Source organism: Sturnira hondurensis, unplaced genomic scaffold (genome assembly GCF_014824575.4).
Source record: "Sturnira hondurensis isolate 20B ecotype Veracruz unplaced genomic scaffold, ASM1482457v3 Scaffold0003874, whole genome shotgun sequence".
Lineage (NCBI taxonomy): Eukaryota > Metazoa > Chordata > Mammalia > Chiroptera > Phyllostomidae > Sturnira > Sturnira hondurensis.
This window is the reverse complement of record NW_028076505.1, coordinates 2,019,237-2,042,965: the sequence shown is the minus strand read 5'-3', so window position 1 is coordinate 2,042,965 and position 23,729 is coordinate 2,019,237. Positions and strand designations below refer to the sequence as shown.

General features: G+C 48.8%; 1 protein-coding gene across 1 annotated transcript in view; it reads right to left on the bottom strand.

Moving 5' to 3' along the window:
- BACE2 (beta-secretase 2) overlaps window positions 1-23,729 on the bottom strand; it is a 72,500-nt gene that overhangs the window by 10,431 nt on the left and 38,340 nt on the right. Inside the window, exons 5-8 of the mRNA XM_037042991.1 lie at window positions 22,882-23,016; window positions 21,114-21,215; window positions 16,820-16,969; window positions 11,837-12,005 (exon numbers count right to left, since the gene is read on the bottom strand). Of these exons, the coding sequence (XP_036898886.1) occupies window positions 11,837-12,005; window positions 16,820-16,969; window positions 21,114-21,215; window positions 22,882-23,016 (556 nt within the window). The remainder of the gene's footprint in view (window positions 1-11,836; window positions 12,006-16,819; window positions 16,970-21,113; window positions 21,216-22,881; window positions 23,017-23,729) is intronic.

Sequence of the window (23,729 nt, the reverse complement as noted above, 5' to 3'; positions counted from 1 at the left end):
AAAAAGAAATACAGAGGAGCAAAATATGCACAGAGAACACCAGTGCACAGTGGGACTACTGAAGTGCCTACACACCCACGCAATTAGGCTACCCAACGAGAGAAGGGGATGAGAGGCAGAAAACAATATCTGAAGATCTAATACAAAATTTCTAACCTCAAGAGAGCCACTATAAACCACAGACCCAAGAGGCATGAAGAACTCCAAGCACAAGAAACATGAAGTAGACCACACTAGTGAATCGCTGAAACCAGTGGTGAAGAGAAAAATCTTAAGACCAGAGAGAAAGAGAAAAATATTTTGTATAGAGACAAAAAGGATTAAAGACAATTTCATGCCAGAAATAATGCAAGCTAAAAGGCATGGGGTGGGGGAAACCCCATCAACCAAATTCTGTATCGAGCAAAAATATCTTTCAAAAACAAAGAAAAAACAAAGACATTTTGAGACATACACAAGCTGCAGGAATTCATCACAAGCAGATGCACACACACACACACACACACACACACACACACGTACACTGGAATAGCATCCAGCCTCAAAAAAGAAGAAATCCTTCCATTTGTGACAACATGGATGGCCCTGGAGGACATCACGCTAAGTGAAAGAAGCCAGAAGCAGAGGACAAGTACTGGATGATGTCATCTTCATGTGGAATCTGAAATAGTCACCTAAGCAGCCAGGAGTAGACTATGGTTGCCAGGGGCTCGGGGGAGGGGAAATGGAGAGACATCAGCGGAAGGTATAAAGTTTCAGGTGTGCAAGACGAATGGGTTGGGAGGGCTGATGTGCGGCACGGTGATTATAGTTAACAATATTGTATCACATTGAAAACTTGCTAAGAGGGTAGATCTTAATGTTCTTACCAAAACAAAAGAGAAAGAACAAAAGTGGTGACTACCTGGGGGATGTGTTTGTTCACTAGTTCGATTGTGGCGATCGTTTTACAATGCACGTGTGTGTCAAAACTCCTGACATATGTATAACTTTCATTCTTCAATTATACCTCAGTAAAGCTAAACGAAAGAAAGAAAACCATGGCCACCGGCCTGCACTATAAAACGCACTGAAGGAAGCCCTGCCAGCAGATCGATGGAATCGGAGGGACACCTACAACTATGCCAAGCAATGACAAACACCAGGAATGATAACTATGGAGGCGAACACACCACCTGCAGTCTTAACCGGAAATACTTAAGAAGGTGATTGGCTGAGAGCAAGACCCATGACAGCGCCCTGCACGGAGTGTGACACAGGTGTAGGTGAGCCGTGGGCGGCGGCAGCCAGGAGGGCAGGGGGGAGGAGAAGCACACGGCGGCAGCTGCTTCTCCTGCGGGAGGCGGCGGTGGTAAATCCAAGGCAGGCACTGCAAACCCTAAGGTGACCACTAAAACCGCACAGCGAAGAGCAACACTTCACAAACTGGTCAAGGACTGGAAAATAGAAATAATCCAAAAGAAGGCAGAGAACGAAGAAAACGGGGGGGGGGTGCAGAAAGAACAGACAAGACCAAGAGAAAACAAGTGCAACATGGCGGACACACCATGTCAACCGTCGCAGTAACTACAGTCTAACCTGGGGCTGGCCAACTCGTTCCCTGACGGACCAGACAGAAAATCTGTTAGGCTTTTTGGGGCCACATGTGATTTCTGTGATATATTCTTCTTGATTATTTTTACATAAACTTTTAAAAATGTAAAAAGCATTCTTAGTTCAAAAACAGGCCACTTGCCAGATTTGGCTGGCACGCTGGCGTCTGCCAATCTGTGGTCTGAACACCCCAACGAGTAAGCAGAGGCTGTCGCGTGAGATAAAAAGCAACATTTGATTTTACAACCATATGCTGCCTACAAGAGGCCTGCTTTAAATGTAAATATTCGAATATATGAAAAGACAAAGGATGGAGAAAGATGTGTCATGCTAATACGAGTCAAAAGAGACCCAGAGTGCCCATATTAACACTAGACAGAGTAGAGTCAGATGGTAATTTCACGGTGGTAAAATGTTCAACTCATAAATAGGACATAACAGTACTAGACGTTTGTGTGCCCAGTAAGGGTTTCAGAAGGCAGGGGGTGAGAATGACGAAGCTGCAGGAGAAACCAACAAATCCACAGGAACAACCAGAGGTTTCCACGTCGCTCTCCCAACAACAGAGAGGCAACACCCTCACCAAACGGCACTACCAGTCCGCTTGACCTAAATGACAATTTATTTCATAGGCTCCTCCACCCACCCAGCCAAACAGACACTGTTTTCAAGGGCACATTAAATATTTACCAAGATGAGTTGTGATATAGTCCGTAAGACAGGTTTCCATGAATTTAAAAGGTTTCACAGCATGTTGTCGGACTATGCTGTAAATTTAATCTATTGTGGAAATAGATTAGAAGCTAGTAACAGAAAGGTATTTGGAGAAGTCCATAACTGTCTAGAAACGAAGTAACACATTTCTAAACTACGGAAATTATGTAAGAAAACACAGGAGAAAATATCCTTGAGTTAGGCCCAAAATTTCTTAATGACAACAACAAAAAGTACCAACCATAAAAGAAAAAAATGATAAATCTTATTTTATCAAAATGGAGAGCTCTTTGAAAAATAATAGTAAGAGACGAGATAAGACTGGGAGAAAATGCTCGCAAGTTACATTTCTCATAAAGGATCTGAATTCTGAACGTAAAGAACCCTGTACACTCAATAGTGAGAAAATAAAAAATTCAATAAAAAATGGGCAAGAAAATCTGAAAAGACACTTCACCAAAGAAGACGTGTGAACGGCAATACACACATGACAAGATGATCAAGGTGACTGGTCATTAAGGAAATGCAAATTCAGACCCCAATGGGATATCAGCAAATATCTAGTAAAACAGGAAGGACCATCCATCCCAAACGCCGGTGTGGCTCTCGAGAAGCTGGCACTCAGACACCGCCGGTGGGGACGTGACTCTGAAAACCAGTTTGGCAGTTGCTCAGGAAGTGAAACACATCTCTGCCCCGTGACCCAGCCATTCCATGCCACGGATTTACCCAGGAGAAATGAAGAGGTACGTCTAAGGACCACTACACCACTGTGCACAGCTGCTTTATCTCAATAGCCAAAACACTTGGAAATAACCCCAAAGCTCGACAGGTGAGTGAGGGCAAACCGGCTGTGGTATGTCCATGCGACCAAACTCTGCTCAGCAGTGACCATGGATGAGCTGGCAACACAGGGAACAAAATGAGTACGTTTCAATATCTGTGCCCAATGAGGGAAGCCAGACAAAAAGAGATGCATATGCCGTGACTCCATTTACGTGAAATTCTGAAAGTGGAAAGTAATCTATCATTTCGACAGAAGGCAGACTGAGGTTTCCCTGGGCATGGTGGGGGGTCAGCAAGGGCTTGGGGCAGGCAGAACAAACAAGTACAAGGGGACTTTTGGGCTTGTGGGAAATATTTATTGTCTCAGGTGTGGTCATGGTTTCAAGGATATGTATGTATGCAAAACTTATCAAGTTCTACCCCGTAACACGCACTGTTCATTTTACATCCTTTATATATAAATAAAGCTATAAAAAAATCAAAAGAACAAGAGAGTCAAAAAAGTATGTCAGAGAACAACACACGTGATACAATACCTTTGGGTTAAAAAAAGAAAAGCGGAACCACGCCCAGCTACCCAGGGTACCTGGGGGATTGATTTTCATGCTGCTCTTCAAGTGGAACATCTAAGTTACACACTGTTTTTATATGTGCTACAGATAGAGACAAGAAAATTTTAAACCCCAACAAAATCAAATTTTCTTCAATGTGTGTGTGTTACTTTTACAATCAGAAAAGTTATATATATATATATATATATATATATATATATATATATATATATATTAAAGTTTTTGTAAACCACCACCAGTTTATGTTGTCAGACAGACTGTGTAATCTGGAAACACCTGTGTCCTCACACTGGCTAACTAGCTCCTCCACGTTAAAGGAAAGTTGATCTGAAAATACCTCTGGGGGGCCCTGGCTGGTGTGGCTACGTGGGTGGGGCATCATTCTGCACAGGAAAGGTCTCTGGTTCAATGCCTGGTCAGGGCCCATGCCTGGGTTGGGGGTTCATTTCCTGGTCATGGTGAGTACGAGGGCTGGCCAATCAGTATTTCTCTCCCTCTCTTTCTCCCTCCCTTTTCCTCTCTCTAAAATAAGTGAAGTCTTTAAAAATACTTCTGTAGGACGTGTTCTAGGAATGCCATTCACTGAACATTTGTTTCATATACTATTAATTCTATGGTCATAAAGTAGATTTTAGTTTTCCACATTGCGTTTATTTCTGCGGCTAGACTAAGCAGTTGTTACAAGCGTGGACCCAGGGGCCAGACTCTGGGGTTCGGATCTGAGCTCCCACTTACGAGCTGTGGCATCTTGGCCAAGTAGCGTAACTTCTTTGCCCCTTGGGGTCCCCATCTGCACGTGGTGATGACCACCAGCACCTTCAAGTCACTGTCTTGTTGTATGTGGTTCACCAAGTGAAGAAGTTAAGCCCTCCTCAGAGGGCCTGGGCCAAGGCCATTGCCTCCTAAGAATCACCTGTTAACACAGTGCTATTTTTAATCCTTTCATCAATGTCTGGGATTAAAATTTGAATGATGTGTTTTCAGGAGATCAGGGCCCAATGGGTGATGTGTGTTTGGGAAGAAACACCCGTTTCCCACCTACAACAATGATAACGGTCAGGTCTTTTTGCCGCAGCCTATGAGATGAAGTGAGCTGTGTCCCCGGACCAGGGACGTGGTCCTGAGGGGAGGTCTGAGGAACGTTCTGGAGCTCCGGGGCAGGCCTCGGGGCTAGCCTCAGGGCCCAGGGCCATCCCACTGCATGGAACTTGCGGTCCAGCCTCAGAATTCTCTCCTGACAAACGGGGCCCGGCAGTGTTCGCGGCTTTTGACTGCATTCTGAATAGAAGGCAGAGGCGCTTCTCTGCAGCTCTGCTCCGAACAACCAACATTCCTATTTTTACACACGAACATGTAGCAGCTGATCTACTTTCAACCTGCGGCAAAGAACGTTCACAGCGAAGTGACTGCCAAGTCCATGATGTGTCTCGGGTTGTCTGAGCCGAAACCTACACAGCTCGGGGAGGAGGGCGCTGCTGAACATCTCCATCTATAAAAAGAGACGGGTGGTATTTCGGAAGCTTGGGCTGCAGGAAGAGGGTTGTCGATTTTAACACCCGAGTATTTTCCTAGCTTGGCCCCCAGCAGCACACAGGCAGTCGCAAGTGCTTCAGTCTCCAGTGCCTGTCCCCGGGTGTGAGACCGCGTGCTGCAGATCTAGGTTAGCCAGCTCCGTGACACACGGGGACAGCCGCCTCGTTCACCTGGCTCTAATCTGAGACTAGAGCAGCGACTCTCCGTAGGGGCGGGGGCGGAGGATTGAAAGGAGGCGGCACAACAGAAGCATGTGGAGTTCTCCTCCCAAAATACCCACCGCCATCTTGACAGCCCCTGGCTGAAAAAGGAGGCGAGGGCGTGGACCAGGCGTGTTTTCAAAGGCGACCCTTCGAAGATCTCTCCCTCGGTGGTCTCCTTCCCACCCTGTCCTCTCCCCTGTAGAGAAGCCAGGTCCTCTGAGCTAAGTGATGGCTGTCAAACACAGATTAGTATGCCAACCACAATAAAAGGCACTGGGAGGAAAGGGCAGCTCCCAAAGATTCTGGCTCCATCACGTGCTGGTTGGCCCAAGGATGGAAATGCCTCTAACTCTAACACATAAAAATGAGGATAAAATATAATTCCAAATTTTTAAGTATAGAGCTGAGCCCAGAAACAGGCCCAGATTTGTGTGTGGTGGGGGAGGGGCAGGAGACTTGAGTGAAGCACCGGGGAGACCCTAGAGCCCAGAGGCTGGTGAAATGCTGGTCTGTGGGTGGGAGGAGCCGGACACCTACCAACAGGGAAGGTGGGCTGTCCAGGGTCTGAGCAGGGGTGGGTGAGGAAGACGAGAAAGACTCTCCCGGGAGAAATGGGGCCTCCACACTACCTCAAGGTTCCATGGATGGGATCTAAATTTGCACAGCTTGCAGGAATCCTGATGTTTTCATGAACTGAGGAACTCAGCAGAAACAAATGCAAAATTGCTCATTAGCAGCATTTGTACAACCCAAGGTGCTGTGAATTCTCCCAGAGGGCAGGGCCATGGGGAATGGGGAGGAACTCCCACAAGACAAACTCACGACAGAAAAAATTGCAAACCCAGCGAGAAAAAAATCCACCACGAGAGAACAAATCAGCAGACATAAGGATGAGACTAACCATTCAACTAAGATGTAGCTAGAACAATCTGCTTGAGATCACACAATGGTCGTTTAAAAGGACTGAATACTCACTGAAATACCAAGATGTTTTTTATAACTAAACAAGCTGATTCAAGAGTTCACAAAGGAAAGAAAATTAAGAAAGAATAGCAGGGAAGTTTTAGAAAAGACGAATAATAAAAAGAAACTCATGCTGTAAGATATCTCAGTGGAAAGGAACAGAAAATCTAGAAGTAATTATATATCTCCAAAATATCTGCTGGAATTTGGTATGATGTCATAGTGAGATTTCAAATTAGTAAAGAGAAGATGTATTCTTCAATAAATGTTATAGGAACACTGGGATGGTCATCCTGGGAGAAAATAGTTTAATACAAACATTTTGTACCAAAGTAAATCAAACATAAAAGTTCTTGAATAAATCACAAAAAAAAATTTTAGTGAGGAAGCAATTTAACATTGTGACATTAAACCTAATAGGCTTAAAGCAAAAGATTAAGATGTTTAAATGCATAAAAGTAAACATTCTATATTAAAGTTCATTATGTTCAAAAATAATTTACATTGAGATATTTCTCCAAATGGTTCATTTCGTACATAAAGAGCAAAGAGGTCCTACAGAAAAATGCAAAAAACTAAAAATCTCAACAAAAAAATAAATGGGAAAAAGATATGAGTGGCTGGTTTACAGAAAAGGAAAAACAAATGCCCTTAGAAATATGAAAATAAAATCAACCCCACCATATACGAAAAATAAATTAAAATGACTCTGTGACAATGTTTGTCAACTATCAGATTGGAAAATTGCCCAGTGTGGTGAGGCCATGCCAGCGAGGCTGCCTGGGGAGACAGGCTTGTCCTAGGCACGGCCAGTGAGCTGGTTTAGCCAGATATAAACCAGTGTGACCTCTATAGAAGTCATGTGACCATATTCATCCCGAAGACAAATGCTTATGCCCTTTAACCCAGCAACTCTACTTCTAATAATCTCCCCTAGAGGAATACTTCTGTGTGAGGGAGCAGACATATATAAATGTAGCCACTGAAGAATTGGAAAAGGCCTAAATGTCTGCCAATAATGATTGGCAAAATAAATTAAGGACCATCCATAAAATAAAAGATGGTAAAGCTGAAAAAATAATAATGACGGAGCGCTTTATGTGCTCATGGGATTGTCTTGGCCTGGGGCACTATGTGATTCACTGCGGCATTGAAGTACGACCTGGCCAATTTTTCAAAATGATCCTGGACATAAAGAAAATACAGGCCACAACAAAGTGTGAGGCAGAAAAAGTGAGCGAGTCTGTTTGAAACCGTGTAAGATATATTTCTAGAAATGAAAAATGTAGTCAGTGTAACTAAAGATTCGCTAAATAGATTAAAGAGACTGAAGACAGCTGAAGAGAGAGTGGCCCATACGTATATTAAAATTCATCATAATAAAATATTGAGAAGAGTCCAAGGGGAAACTACATATTCAGTAAGTGAGGCTGAGAAATGGAATATCCTTATAAGAATTAAGTTCCTACTTCACATTTTAGGAAAAAAATGAGAAAGTAGATAGTATCTTTTAAAAAATAACTGTATTTTCTTAGATTAAGGAAGAATTTCCTAAATAAGAGCAGAGTAAAAGCCGTAAGAAGGATTAGTAAATTTTATTTCACTAAATTTAAGAAAAAGTGTAAATAAAACACACCCAAAACCAAGTGAAAAAGGCCAGAGAGATTCAAAGAGATTTACCATGCACATAACCCAGCGAAATTAATCTCAACTATTTAAGAACTCATATATATCAGTGAAAAGGGTAAGGAGAAAAACATGCAAGAGTGGTTAATAGAAAAGTCCACTATCAGAGAAGCTTCACACCCCATAAACATATCAAAAGGTAAGTCATCTCAAAAGTAATCAATTAAAATAATACTATTTCACACACATGGCTTGGCAAAACACCAGAACAACTACAACGATCCTCCGATAGAACGGAAGTTCTGACGTCATTCTGGTGGTCCGCCTGCTCGGAAGACCAGTGTGACAGTGACCAGCACTGCTGACCAGAGGGAGCACCGACCGTCTAGAAATTCCATCCCTGACAAGCTCATTCCCGTGCACAAGCGGCTCACCACAGAACTGCTTCCGACCGCGCGTGTTCGAGACAGCCCGCACCGGGGTCCAGGCGGGACTGCGTGGGCCTCTGGGTTCACTCACACAACGGAACACTACCCAGCGGCCAAAAAGGACGCCCTAGCTCCTGCGGCAATGTGGGACATCTAGGAAAAGTAATGTCGGGGAATAAAAGCAAGTTGACAAAGGACACGTGCCACGTGACAGCATTCCTATAAATTAAGAAATACCAAGAAATCCAAACAACCGACCCGTGTGTTGTCATTAATACTTGCTTACAGGTATATGATGCTTAGATTCTAGGATGCCCCTCAACGGCCCACCTCCTGGAATTTAGTCTTGTGTACTCCCCTCCCCCACCTACCAACTGACTAGGGCAGAAGGGACACCACGTCACTTCCAAGATTAGTTTACAAATGCACTGGCTTCTGTCTTAGATGCTTTATTGCTCCCCCCCCAGGATCACTTATTCTGGGGTAGCCACGGACCCATCTCGGGGCCATTCAGGCAGGCTAGTCACAAGGGCCACGTGACAAGGAAGGAGAGGTGCTGGCAACAGCCACATGACTGAGCTTGGGGGGACCCTCCAGCCTTCACATGCTGCAGGCTCAGGGGAGACCCTGGACCAAAAGCACCTGGCTAAGGCCCCCTCGATTTCCCAGACAGGCTCGTGAAGAGCTAAATTGGGGACACGCGAGTCCACCGCAACAGAAAATAACCCAGGGTGCTGGCAACGATGCGGTGAAATTACACATGTGCGGTGACTGTGGGGAGAACATACACGACCTGAGGAGGAAGGGTAACAACTCCAGGGAGCGCAGTGAGGCGGGGCCTTAGCTATCCTTGTTTTTTTTATTTCTATGACAAACATTTGAAGAAAAAAATAACAGAATGTTAGCATTTCTTAAATCTGGGTGCTTTGTAAGTGTGTGCACAGTACACAATTTTGGGTGATTTTAAGCATTTTCTTTGTTATTTAAAACACGTTATAAATTAAAAATAAACACTTTGAGACAGAAAAAAAGGGGCAGGGGCAGGCTATTTCTTCCATTTATTAGGAGCCGCAGACCCCTGCCTGGCTCCAAACCGCGGCCCTGAGGGAAGCAATTTCTACTTGAACAGCTAACCCACCAGCACTGAAGTGGAGACACTTCAGTCTGTGCTCCCATCGCTGCTAAAATCGAATGGCTAGGCACCGACACCTTAAATACATTTTCAAAAAATAGCCACAACAAACTTAAATGAGAGACCCTGACCATGAATTCATGGTGAAATTCAGGAAAATGTCTCTGCCTAGACACACTTATTATTAAACTGTTTCTGACAGCACTTCCCGTAGCAACAGACGGGGCTGGCGTCTTGGCTGTACTAACTGAAGTGGACGTGTGTCCGCTGTTGCCATAGTAATCTCTCCTTCCGTGGTATTTAATGAGAGAACAGGAGTTGTGTGAACAATTGTTTTGGTTCTTAGATTCTCTGGGTTAAAAGAAGTAAGGTGTCCACAGCTGGGAGCTATGGTGTTTCTGGTTATACAGCCCCAGCTGATACACGGAGGTGTCCCCCTCTGCAAAAAGCACACGGGCTGAAAGAGGCGATGCCTGTCTGGAAGGTTCCATTTACTCATGGCCGAGATAAAAAAACGACAAGTCCCAAGGCCCCTGAGTCTGGTCACAAATACAAAAAACTCTGCACTGACATTTCACAACGTTGCAAATATGTAGGTGGATTGAGTGATTTTATTTACATAGAGTAAGAATCGGTCTAAGATTCCAGGTGTAATTTTCCCTTTCCATATTTCTCTTCCATTCTCCAAACCACTCAACTCTGCAGGAATGACCGTGCTCAAACCAGAAAACGGAGCATCACTTACCTATTGTTTCCTGGGCTCCCATTTTAAGGCCGCGATGTGGGGAGTAAGGGCTGAAATCTCTCCTTGATTGGCACTTGCCCCGCACACCACCCCTCCCCTAAGCTCTGGTGGGCGTCAGATCAGAGTGAAGGTCTGGCTGGTAGGTGAGCATTCCTGCCTGGCCTACAACTACCGTATTTTGCTGTATATAACGTGCACCCATGTTTCTGGCCCAAACTTTCAGGAATAAAATCTTTTGCTTAATTTTTTTAATTCAATGATTTTCTTCTTATATTTAGATACTTGTTTTTGTGTGTGTGTATGTGTCATAAAGGAATTTTAGCATTTATCTTTGAACATATTATGGTACAAGAAATTTTATGTAACAAACAATTACAAAACACAAGAACAGATACAAGGTATTTCAGGTGCAACCATATTATAGTGTACATCCTTATTTTTCCCTTAAAATGTTGGCAAAAAGTGCACATTGTACATGACAAAATACGGTATATCTCAGGTTTAAGGCTTTCTTTCACCAAGTCCCTCTCGCCTTTCCTTCAGACATGGTGATCTCATATGTCGCTATAAACCCCATTTTTTTCTTTTCCATTTCCTGGGCATTAACTCTTTTCCCTATCTCATGATTGCTTAGTCGTTCTAGCCCATGGTGTGTTAGGAGCGCAACTTCGGATTTCCTTCGGTTCCTGACCTTGACCTACACACCAGACATTTTCGGTCCTCTGACACCCTCGGGGACGGGAGGTGAACCTCCCCGCGTCTCCCTGTTCCATCTGACTTGCACTTTCCTTGGTAGCTCGACTGTTAGTCAGAACTACCCGATCCTCCCACCAAACCGTGGGCAGTGGGGACGCTCCCTTCCAAGCTGGCTGTCAGGCCTGATGACACTTTCAGGTTCAGGGAGTTGACCCTTCCTGCCCGCTTTGACTGTGCTCTTCTGGTTTCTCCAAAGACCTGGCCAAGACTCAGGCCAGGCTTCGCAGAGTGACGCTGCTCTGTCACCCTGCGCCATGTCGTCCAAGGAATTCTTTCAGAAAACGGGCTCCTTGGTCTCATTTCCAGAACCAGCAAAGACAGGTGTTTACTTCTTATTTCATAGAGTTCTTTGAGGGGAAAGATATATGCAAATTATCTATGAATTTTCTTTTTTATCCTTCTATGCCAAACACTATACTTCATCCCCTAGGCCCCTTGGAGTATTTTTGCTCCTGGAATGAGGTGCCATTGAAAGTTTAACACGAGAGTTTTACATCGCAAGTTTAACATCACAAGTTTTAACATAATGGTGGTGCCAACGCCTACTGAGCGTTTGCCATGCAACCCCTCCCCACCGAGTCCTGGGCCACAGTCGTACACCGGTAACCTCACTTCTTCCGCTCAGCCCTGCACGGTGCATTTTATCAATAAGACTTTGATCGCAGATAACGGGCAGGAATGAATGAATTCAACAGCAACTGACTGACCAAGAAGTGGCTTCCAAGTGAGTAAACTGACTTAAGTCCCCCAGTGCCACCTTGCTGACCGAGGTGGGCATCGCTTACCTGCGCAGGGGCTGGCTGCAAAGCCCACCCTCTTCCGAGCTCGGTCAAAGACCACGTAGAAGCCCTCCATCACGGTAGCACCGATCACCAGCGCGTTCGAGGAAGGCGAAATGCCGAATCGGTAGCATTCGTAATTCAGGCCAGCCCCCATCATGGGCTGGATGTAAAGCTGTTCATGTAAGAGGAAAGAGGAAAGAAGCAAGAAAAAGCACAAGTCAGGCAACATCACAATTGTCATGGTCACAGTGCGTTCGGGACCCTCCAAGGTGCTCTGGGAAGGAAGAAGACACTAGTCCAGCTATTGAAGAGTTGAGATCATAAGCATGGTGACAAACATTACTGAAAGTGACAGAAATATGCATGCCACCTGTGACTGTACATGGTCCAACTATCCAAAGATTTCATCCACTTATCCATCCACCCACCTACCCACCCACCTGTCCATCTGTCCATCCATTCAACCACTCACCCACCAGATGAGCAGTTAACATGGCCAGGATACTGTCCTTGGTACTAGTAACACAAGGATGAATAACGCACGGTTCCTGCCCGGTAGATTTCCCCATCTATGGGGGAGGCCGGTTCTGTCTCAGTAAGTCCACAACACAGCCCCGCCTCAGGCCTCAGAGCGCCAGGTCAGTGTCTCCTCCCTTCCATGCAACCCAGAGCAGAGCCTTCCACTGAGACAGAGCCCGAGTCTGAGAATGTCTCCCATCTCCATCTCCACCACCCCAGCCTAGGTCAGCACTGTCCTCTTCTCTCACGGTCCACTACAAAGGTCCATATCTGGGCCCAGGATGCCATCTTTCCAAAGTGACAGTGTCACCCTCTATCTGAGGGGCAGCATGACACAGGTGAGAGGACTTGCTCAGCATGAGAGGGACAAGCCATCACAGTCAGGAGAGGACGTGGAGCCACCAGGCCAGAAGTTCTCATAGTGTGAGGACCACGCACTGCATGGCTGGGCACATTAAACAGGCACAGGATGTGGCCCTTGACATCCCCTGGAGGCAGCGGTCTCTGGGGATTCCAGTCAAAACTTAAAACACTCAGGAGCAAATCAACATCATATCAGTAACAACAATCCCTCTGGTTTTTAGTGGCAAAGTATTAACAGGTAGGCAGTGAAGAGACCAGAGGGGGGCTTAGGGGGCATAATGCTAAACATTTGGGAAAAAAGCAATAAAGCACCAAATGAGTGAGAAAGACTTTGCCCTAAAGGACAAAGGCACTAAGAAAAACCTGGAGACTCAGCGATAGGCGGCCTTGAATCCTGTGGCTGGTGGGAACGTGAGAGGCCGGGATTTTAGAGACAAGTAGCAGTGTGTTTGTGTGTCTGGCGGGGGGCAGGAACGGGGGCAGGTGGCGTTGGGGAGGTACCAGGTCTGCTGTTTGATGGGGGAAGCACAGGAGGCCCAGGAGGAAGCTCACTGGGCAGAGTGCGGGTCGTTAGGGTTGGTAAGCACAAGAACAGTGTTTAAAGTCTGAACACGACGGAAACCGGACGTTGTGCTGGAGGAAACGCACGTGATCAAACGGATGCCCGAGGAAGGCCAGCGCCGCTGCACTTGGCATTCAGAGAAGGTCGGAGGAGAAGTGTCTCAAGGCAGAGAGGGAGCAAGGACACGGGGGTGGCTGTTCCTGGAGTCACCCGCTGCTAGACGTCCAGCAGCCGCTGTGTCCAGGGAACTGCCCCAGCAGTCAGAAGCCTGCACTGATTGGTTCGCCTGTCCGTAAACCCATCCTCAAGGCAAAGAATCATTCCTTCTGTTCCTCACTATATGCTTGGTGCCTGGGCACCTCGCATACATGCCAGGCAGATAGGAAGACCTCAATAAATGCGCATAAAATGAATGCATGAGCTAAGCTTTGATAGGTTTTAAATGAGATATTCAACTTCTCATGAGGATCAATTTAAGTTAAAGGGGGGATAGGCTTAGCTGCCACAGAAACACACAGCCCCCCATCTTTGAATGAACTAATTCCATAATGAAACCCAGGCAAGGACCAAGCATGAAGCAACCGGGTCTACTGATGCAGACAGAATTTGTGTCCGTCCCTCTGTCCTTTCTGTGTGTCCCGGTCGACTTCCAATAAAAACTCCAGACTAAATTTGTAACGTCTGTGTTTCCGGATCTCAGAATCAACAGTCTGCCTTACACTACAATGAGCACAAAGAGACGAACCGGTGGCATCTTAGGTGGAAACTATTCACATGTGTAGGGTTACGTGGAAAGAAAAAGTCAGAATTTGCCTGTGAGCTGGGGATTGGGTTTTTAACAAGCTGAAGAGAATTCAGCTCATGCATGTTTGGAAAATGGTGCCAGTGACAGACCAAGTTTAAGGTCATTGCCTTTGATTCAATTCTCATCTGCCCTCGAAGTCATCTGCCCAGCTAGGACTGTAGGTGGCTAAAAGGTCCCAGGTAGGACCCAGTCTAGCGCTTTGGTGACGAGGAGCCCTGTGATTGCCCTAAGTGTTAGGGAAGGGGTCAGGTTTGCAGAGCTGAGGTTTCAGATGACACCAGAGCTGTCCTTGAGCTGTGTGTCACCAGCAGAGGGCACATGTGAGGTTCTCATCAGGTGATTGGTCACAACCACCCCCATCTATGTCCTTCCCAACTAGGCCATGGAAAGCAAACGTGGTGAAGCTGCATTAAAAAATTAATAAATAAAACAACAGTGGGGAAAACTGAACTTTAAAAAATCTAAAATGTGAACATATCGAAGTCAAACAAAAAAGAATTCAGTTTCATAAGTCCGAATAAGACTGAATTCTTATGCAGAGATATGCAAATGGGGGCAATCCTTCTAAAGCCAACTCCTGTGTTCCACACTGACCCAGTGCTGGGTCCCGAAGGCAGTGACAGTCCCCAGTGAGCCTTTGGTTCTGATGGCTGTTGGGTGTAAGAGATTTTCCTCCGAATGCCTGATTTCTCCTCCTGCTTCTCAGGAGTCCCTGACTCTGCCAACTGCCCACAGGCCATTTACCCGCCAGGACACGCCCACCGCTGTCCTCCAGCCAGGTCTCGACTTTATTCCAAACCACACTGACGAAGTAATGTGCACATCTGGCTGGCCGGCAGACCAAAATGCCATCACGAAGAGCACATCATTGTAAAGACACAGAGAACCTATCATTCTCACTCACTCTCGGCAGTGCCGTTCTCCCAAGGATACGACTGCCTTCTGAAAAGGTCCTCGGCGAGGACTGGACTATCATTTCTCCCTGATCGTTAAAGAGGCAGACACGGAAAGAGCCGAGTGATTTGCTCAGAGTTACAGTGTGAGTCACGGGCAGGGCCGAGACCCAACGTCCAGCCTCTCGCTCTCTGAGTAGGTGTCCTCTGCTGGGCCCTATGTCCATCTGTTCCCCAGCAGGACTGCCCCCACCCCCAACATAAAGCTGGAAAGGGGGGAGGGCGGTATTATCATTTCCTTGTCTCTTCCAAAATCGGTCCTCCTTTCCTACCCCCCACTCCACTCCTTCAGCCCAAATCCACCAGATTCCCACAGAGACGCCCTGACTCACCCATTTAACCAATCGTTATCGCCTACTCTCTACCGTGGGGGCAGTTAGGGATGGCCTTTAAAGCTCATGGTTCTCATCTTCAAGGAAATCATTTAATTAAGAAAGAAATACAAGTGTGCGTGTTTTTCCAGAAAACAGAAGTCAAAGGAAAAAGACGAGAAGAAAATACACCCAAAGATATGACCCCAGGTCAGACGAGCCGCCTCGAAAACACGCACCACGAGTTTGAAGGGCAAGCTCACAAACGGGTCATTCTGCTCGGCAGAAATTCCACAGGAGATGGGTTGTTTGAGTCGGGTCTCAGAGGATGGGAAGAATTCAGACACACAGACGGAGTGGGACCCGAGGGCATTTCAGGCCAGGGGTGGTGGAGGGGTGGCAGAAGCAGATCGGGAGGTGGGAGCAGGCATGCGGACGGATGAGTGCAGGACCCACCCGGGCGCGGCAGGCGAAGGCAGCAGGCTGGAGAGCAAGGGAGGGTCCAGGGTGGGGATCATCGCAAGCCACTCAGGGAAAGCGACCATCAGCCTTTGAACGGTGGGGAGGAAAGATGTGGTTTAGGAAGCTTAGTTTCGACGCAAAAACGGTGGTGACGTGGGATGCCTGGAGGGTACTCCAGAGGTTCCTGAAGAGGGGGAGGGGGGATGTGAGTGACACGAGTGACAAGTGACGAGACCCGCAGGAAGGGGAGGAGGAAGGATGAGGCGAGAACACCTCGAAGGGACAGAGCTGGGTCCCTTTAATCAGATCCTTGGAATGAAGAGGGAGTCAATGATTTGGTGAATACTGAAAAAAATGGTGCCTTCATCTCTAAGAATCCGCCTTTTTTCTTTATTCATAAGAAAAGAGGACGGACCCATCTATTGGTATTGTGGTGGATGCTGCAAAAACACCCTCAATTCTTGACCTCTCCTGTAGCCTCGCCCCTGTGATATGAGACGGCAGCTCCTCCCATCGCGGAGGTGGCTTCTACTTCCCCACCTGCGAACCTGGGCTGGCGTGGCCTCGTGTGGGCAGCCCTGCGCGGGAGGTGGTAGCTAGTTCTGGGGCTACATTCAGGAGCCCCTGAGTTGCTTCTCTCTCAGAGCCTGGTTGGCACCGCAGGAGTCAGCTGCTGGACGGGGAGACAACAGCCTCATCATGCTATGGACGTAGCTGCCAGGCATGTGAGGGTCGGACCACCCTGGATGGAGGCCAGCCCAGACCCAGCCAACCACGGGCAACCAAGCCCACGAGATCAGCCCATCTGCCCAGGGTCAGGGTCAGGAGCAGGAATGAATGCTCACTGATTAAAGCGTCTGGTCTCGCGGTTGTTTGTCCCGCAGCGCTACTGCGGACCTCTTCCTGGAGGCGAACGCAAACGTGATATCGAGATGTACCCATTACGCACGAAGCGCTTTCCTTCCGCGGGTTATGTGTTAGAGAGAGAAAGGCACCCGCCCACGCTCCTACCTGAGGCAGGATAGTGATGCGGAAGGATCTGCTGGCGTTCTCGGCTCTCAGGTAGATGGAGATTTTAGGGAAGTAAGACCAAGGTGTGTCGGAATTCGTCCAGCATGCCAGTTGGGATCCGGTCCAGAAACCGTCAGAGAATTTTGGAATCTAGACAGAGCAGGACCAGGAGAGAAACGACTAGTCTGGCACGTCAACAGGAAACAGCTCCCGGCTCTCCCAGTCACCCTGCCAGATGCCCACAGGGATAAACAATGTTCAATTTGGACCGAGCAATGGAGACATCAGTCCTCTGCAAGAGGAACCGCGATGGCAAAGTAACAATGATTAAAATTCCTGAGGCCCAGGGAGCGCTTACTAACACCAGGCACCATTATAAGTACTTTACAGCAATGACTGTAATTCTCGAACACTGCCTTCGGTGTGGTAACATCATCCCTTCTACTTTGTGGATGAGGAAACCAAAGCACAGAGAGGTGCAGTGACTTGCCTCAGATAACACAGTAGCTGGCAATGGCCCTTTAAAAGAGAGACCAGATCCTCAATGTGGCCCTCGAGGACCTTCCCAGCATCACCTCTCTTTGAATTCCCTGTGCCCAACAAGCTTCCTCCTGACGCAGAGCCCTCTGTGGGCTCTCTGCTCTTCTGGAACATCTTTCTCCTTCTCCAGATAGAGCGCAGCTCAGAAGACGCCTCATCCAGGAAGCCCTCCCTGACTCCCCCACTTAATGCTCGATTCCCCCGGGTGTCCCCTTCCTGTAGCAGTTGGTTTGACATCTGTTGTGACTGGCTAACGTCTGGTTCCTGCTCTGGGATCTGAGTCCTCTAAGTGGGGGCCTGCTGTCGCCGTCCCCCTGGGGTCCCAACACCCAGCCTGTCTGAGAGACTCGGGAAAGATTTGCGGGAAATATGAGTGTGTGGGGACACAGGTTGCCCACCTGTGCCTCTCATCAGGGGACGGGAAGGCTGGTGGCACCCCTGTACGCCCACCACTTGTTGAATCTGCAGGTTAATTACACATTCCAGCCACGCCATCTCACCAGGACCCATGAAGGCGCCCAGGCGGGTTTGCCCCGTGCCCGCCAGCTCGCAGAGGGAGGGCTGTGCTGGAGGCTCCTCTTCCACCACAGAGCCCCCGCTGGGTGACCTTGACTGCTGGAGGAGTCAGATGGGGGCGGAGCTGGGAGAGTACTGATGGGGAGGAAGGGAGGTGTTTGTCCAGGGAGTGGCCCTGGGGTAGAAACACACCTGAGCTGAGTTGAGGGGCGAGTGGGTGTTAGTGAGGAATGGTGGGGGAGGGAGGGAACAGCAGGGGACCAGCCCTGCTGGATGACACAGATGAGGGCCATGGGGGCTGGTGCTGGGGACAGGAAGGGGCAGGGGACAGGCTGGGAGAGAACTGGGGCGTTGTTGTGCACATATCAGAAATCGTTTATCAGAGACCTGAGCTCTGCGGCACACTGGGTATGGCTGAGGCATCCAAGTAGGATGTGATTAGGTCACTTGTTTTCCGAGTCCAAACTCCAGGGGCGGGGCTGGGCAAGACAGCTGAACTCCAGGGTCCGGAAGGGAGGGTGAGAAGAGGCCAGGTGGCTGTGGATGGGATGGCTTAGGAGAGAGTAAGTGGAAAGGGGCCTAGGTCCCACCCCAAAACATGGGTCAGCCAAAGAGACCCCTTCCTGCAAAGAGGGGTCCGGGTAAGGGAAGAGGGCTGGGGGGCGGGGAGCATGCGGAGGAAGCGGAGACGGGTGAGCCAGGATGCTGTGGAGATGGAGTGGGGTGAGGACTGAGGACCCCCTGCTGTCGGGGGCTGAACCTGGGGTGTCGGGTGCTACGCAACCTCCCTCCCTCTGGGGCGACGCAGGGAGAAAACAGCCAGTGGTCTCTTCACCCTTTGAAGGCTGTCCCTCGGGACTCCTCGTGAGCAATCCGTAACATTTCTAATGCCACTGTTAATATAGTTTCTCCTTTTGTAAAGGGGAAGCCGATTTGAAACGTGCACCCTAGGGATGAGCCTCTCGCCAGACAGATTGAAAAGGGGTGGGCCGTGGGCATTTTTCTGGAGAGGTGGCCGGGCCTGCAGTTGGAGCCCCAGAGTCAACCCCAGAGCAGGTCTGGCCACAGGTGAAGACGATGCTCAGCAAGTCCAAGTGACTCCCCTGAGGGGCACAGCTCAGACCTTGAGGGAGGTCATTGGCCTCCAAGGGGCCTGGAGAGCCTCCGGGGGCCAAGCCACAGAGGGGATAGTTGTGACCTCAGGTCACAGAGCTTTAATGTCAGAAGTCGCCTTAAATCGGGCGTGATCCTGCTTCTGCATTTCAGTGCAGGAAGCGCAAGGCCTGAGCCGCACGGGTGCCACAGTCGGGCAGGAAGAGAAAAACCCCCGCAGAGCTCATTTCAAAGCCCAGACCTGCGAACCATTCCTCGCTAAAATCCCACCTCCACGATCCAGTGCCAGGAGCCAGAGCCCAACACCGGCACTGTTTTTCTTCTCTGAAGCCAGCCCTGTGCTCAACCAGAAGGAAAGCCCAGCACCAAGAGCGGCTTCGATGGGGCCTGGGAAAGAACAAACGCCGCTTTGTGCAGACGCAAAGGGACAGAGGCAGCAAAGGGACAGAGGCACCACGCGCCCCGTTGAGCTCTCCCTGCCCAAGGCAAACAGCCTCCCCAGCTTTCTCCAGCCCAACACAGACACCAAGATCACGGGATCCTTTTCGACCAGGCACATACGTTTTGGAATTTCCTTCCTTCCACCTCGTGGTGTTCTTACAAAGCCGGTCGCTGCCAAACACGTGGTACGATGGCCTCAGGGATGCCAGCGCCTGTCAGCCACGGGCCAGCGTCCTCACCGCCCCGAGAAGGGCTCCATGAGGCTTGTGAGAGTCACGTCCCGATGCTTCGAGCCTTTCTGTGGCACAGCGGTGAAAGCATGCGCAGCTCAGAATGTTCCGTGGGAAGATGCCCGTGTTTGCTCCGATGAGGACATCTTCATTGTTGAGGAAAGCCAGCAGCTAGCTCTGCACGTCCCCCACGGTCTGGTGTGCAGCTGGCCTTCTAAATTTAAGGCTCTTACAACTTCAAAGCCATTTTTTTTCTGGTTCAGCAGATACTACCCTGCTCTGCGCTGCTGCCTTGAAGACCCTTCAGTTCCAAGCACTCCGTGGTTGTTCTTGTTTATTTCCCTGTCGCCTGCTGCTCTTCCCACGACAGATGGAGACTTTTGACGTTTCGGTCCAGGACAACCACGGGCCCTCTCTCCCTTCCCCATTCCTGCCGTCACCTGTAACAACGCAACTGCTCCACATTCTCCTATCAATCGTTCTTTGAACTCAGCCATCCCAATGGAAGAGTGAAACAATCAGCCTGAGTCACTACAGGAAACTCCCCTTCTTTGGTGACTTTGCAAGGGTGGCCTCATGTGAACAAATGCTTAAAAAATTCCCAGGCAGCGGAGGGAAATGTCTATCATGCATCCAACAGTAGCAGCACGGGGCTTTGCACGGGAGATAGAAGCTTCCCTTCACCGAGCACACGCTGTGCGGGGCACTTGACCTCACCCCTCAGAACAGCCCTGCTGAGGATGTGGAGGTCCTCGGAGGGCTGAGACCCTTCCCCAGGCCCTCTGCTAACACGTGCCAGACACGTGTTAGACTCATGCGATTCCATCTGCCCCCCGAAGCTGTGTTCTTCCCCATCAATGCCATTTGGTTCCTTCTGATGCTCTGAGCTGGAAAGCTGGGGCCACAGTGGGAATACCATCAGCTGGGTCCCCAAAAGGCACACTGTCCTTGCCCATGACTTCATTGGATTGCTGGGTGACCCAGTAACCTAGTAGTGTATTTAGTGTATGGCGTGACCATACAATAATTATTATATGGGCCGATCGGTCCTGGTTTTCTGCGAATCGCATCCTTTCACAGAATTAAAATCCCCACACAGCTGGAATGAAGGCCCAAAAGCAGTATGATATTCGGTTTATTTCTTTAGTTTTAAAAGCTACAAACATATGCCTGGTTTACTGTTTCCTTTCAGGTGGTATATGACCCAATGTTTATTTTCTTAGATTAAAAAATCTGTTGCACCAACGACACTATTATTTGATCCAAGTCCTCCCAGGTTGAAACAAAATAATTTTTTGCTGGTTAACATCAAAGAATAAGACCGTGAACTTCATAAGTAATAGTTAAAAAAACAAACAACCCTTCAAAATCCTCAGATGAGACACCAGAGGGCATGGTGACACTGCCCAGCGCTCCTGGGCTCCCCGAGGTTCCTCGGCCTCCCGAGAACTCACCAGAGACATGCGGGCCACGGCTTCCACCACCGCACTGAACACCTTCTGGGGCAGGCGCAGCAGCGTGGTGCCGCTGTCCACGATGGCCTTGTCCGCATTGTACTGGAAGAGGGGCGGGGGAAGGCGCGTGAGTGACATAGCACCCCAGCCCCCCATCCCAGTGCATCTGCTTGCTGTGCAGACATTCGGGCAGCCTCCTCGGGGACCTCCTCAGGGGCTACCACTAACCTTATCTTCTCAGAACTTGGAAACCAAGGATCTCTTAGCCCAAAGGTCTTACTTCACAGACAAAGAAACAGAGGCCGGGGAAGTGACGTGACCGAATTCAACAGCCCTCCTCACGCAGAGCTGGTGCCTTATGCAGAGGTGCCCAAACTCCCTTGTCAAAGAGGGAGTTCCACGGGCAAAGAGGGGAGACCCACTTGTCTTTAGGGGTTCCAATGACACATTCAATGCCATTGTCACGGATCACACAAAGTCAACTCTCTATCACGCTGCCAGTGGAAAAGGAGAACCAGAGCTACACTCAGTAAGAGAATATCACACACACACACACACAGGGTCTGTATTTTGTTTCAGGCCCTTTGATTCCACCACTGGATTCCTTAACGGCAAATACTTGCCTCTTGACCACGAACTCAGATCTGTGGACTCGGCACTAGCACAGTGGAGTGGACTGTCCTTTATTGAGTGTCCGTGGGTCTCTCAGAGGCGCCTGTGTGCGTGGGCCTTTGGGGTGCACTGAGAAGGTGCATGCGAAAGGGAGGGATGACAAGGCGGGAGGTGTGAGGCAGGAACACATCTCCAGGGTCTGGCACAAGTAACAGCCCCTTTTTATTCCGAAGTCCTAAGCGTGCCATTCGGTGACATAACAACATCACACTCCAGCACACCCTATGACAGTTTAGGTGAAACGTTCAAACTAAAGCTACAAACTGTTACACCCAGATCACTACCCTACCAACCACACTCACGCAGGCGTTACTTCTGCCGGACCCCATAGAATGAAAGGCCAGTCGTTTTCCTAAAAAAACTACATTCTGAAAATGCTGTAGCAAATGGAGACTCCCTCAGGACCTCACAATCACAAGGGCATCGTGGGCCACAGAGAAGCCGAACTCCAGGCAGAGGATGGGAGCAGGTTCGAGGGACCGGGTCCCACAGCTCTGCACACCTGCCTCTGTTTACCACCGCACGTATCCTGAGAGCGTGACTTTGAGTGAGAATTAGATCCTCTTTGGGGGTGGGGTGGCTCTGAATAAAAGATAAAGCCGATGATTTATTTGGGGCTTCATTTGGCTTACTTTTAGCCCCTCCCACTGGTAAAAACTTACATAATAATGCATCCTCTCCAACAGCATTCAGGGACCATCAGGCCGAGATGGGTGCAAAAGGTGTAGCTCTAGGTACTTCTGACTCATCATATTACGTGAATTTTCCCCTTAAGCCAAGTGGTGGTAAGAAACGTTTTTTTTTTTTTAGAAAGGGGTCATTGATTTCAACCTGTCATACAAAAACGCCCTGTAACTTTTAATCTTTGATGAATCTTTGATGTATCTTGGAATGTGATGAATGCACCTTCTGATTTCACAGTCAGGCCCCAGCTGTAATATGTAGGTGATGTAGGCACACACAGACAGGTGGGAACACAGACAGGTGGGCACACACAGGCGGACACACAGGCAGGTGGGCACACACAGACAGACCGGCACACAGGCAGGCAGGCACACACGGACAGGCAGGCACAAATAGCGCCCAGTGTGGGTACCTCTCTGCAGTCCAGATTAAGGCTCTGGCCCCCGATTTCCAGTTTCAGAATTTCTATCTGATAGTACCACTCCTCCTTAATCGGGGTATACCAGATGTCTCCTGTGTACAAACTTGGTTCGATCCCGCCCAGGACCTGGGGAGGAAAGGAGTCACAGGGGTAAGAGAAAAGACACGGGCACATGACATGTTATCCAGAGCAGCAGGCACTTGCCAGGTGAGCCTTCATCAGAATCCGTACTTGCACTTCAGTCTGATGTTACTAAACAAATACATGTGCCTGAAAATTAAACAGGGAAGGTCTGGGGGCCACGTATCCGAAGGTCAAGCAGAATTCCACCCCAGTCTAACCGAGATGCGTCGGCGGTTTTGCTACTCTCAAAGAAGCATGCATATCTCCAGCTTTACAATGTGGAGATTTTTCCCCCAGAGACACGCAGTAAAACTGCTAACCGCGCAGACTGACAATCATTCAGCTCCTCGGAAGACAGAGATGACCTCTTCTTGCCCCACGCATTTGCACGGAAAGCAGAGCAAAACGGAGCTTCCTCAAGCCACACTTCATTTTGCAAAACTATGTAACCCTGCCCCACCCCTCCTCAGCTCCCCTCTCCCCTGAAAAGGGGGCAGACAGGTGTTGAGAACAGAGGTATTGCTAGCAAGTAGAAGTAGCTGGGCCTGCTTCTCACAGTTGGAGAGCAAAGGTGTTGGCTGCAGCCACCCGGAGGGAGGCCCTCTTGTGCATTCTCCTGTCACCTCCTACGTTAGACATCTGGGTGCTGGGCCCATTAAGGGGACACTTGGGGCCGATGGCCTTGAATGATTCTGGTTCATTAACACACACTGTTG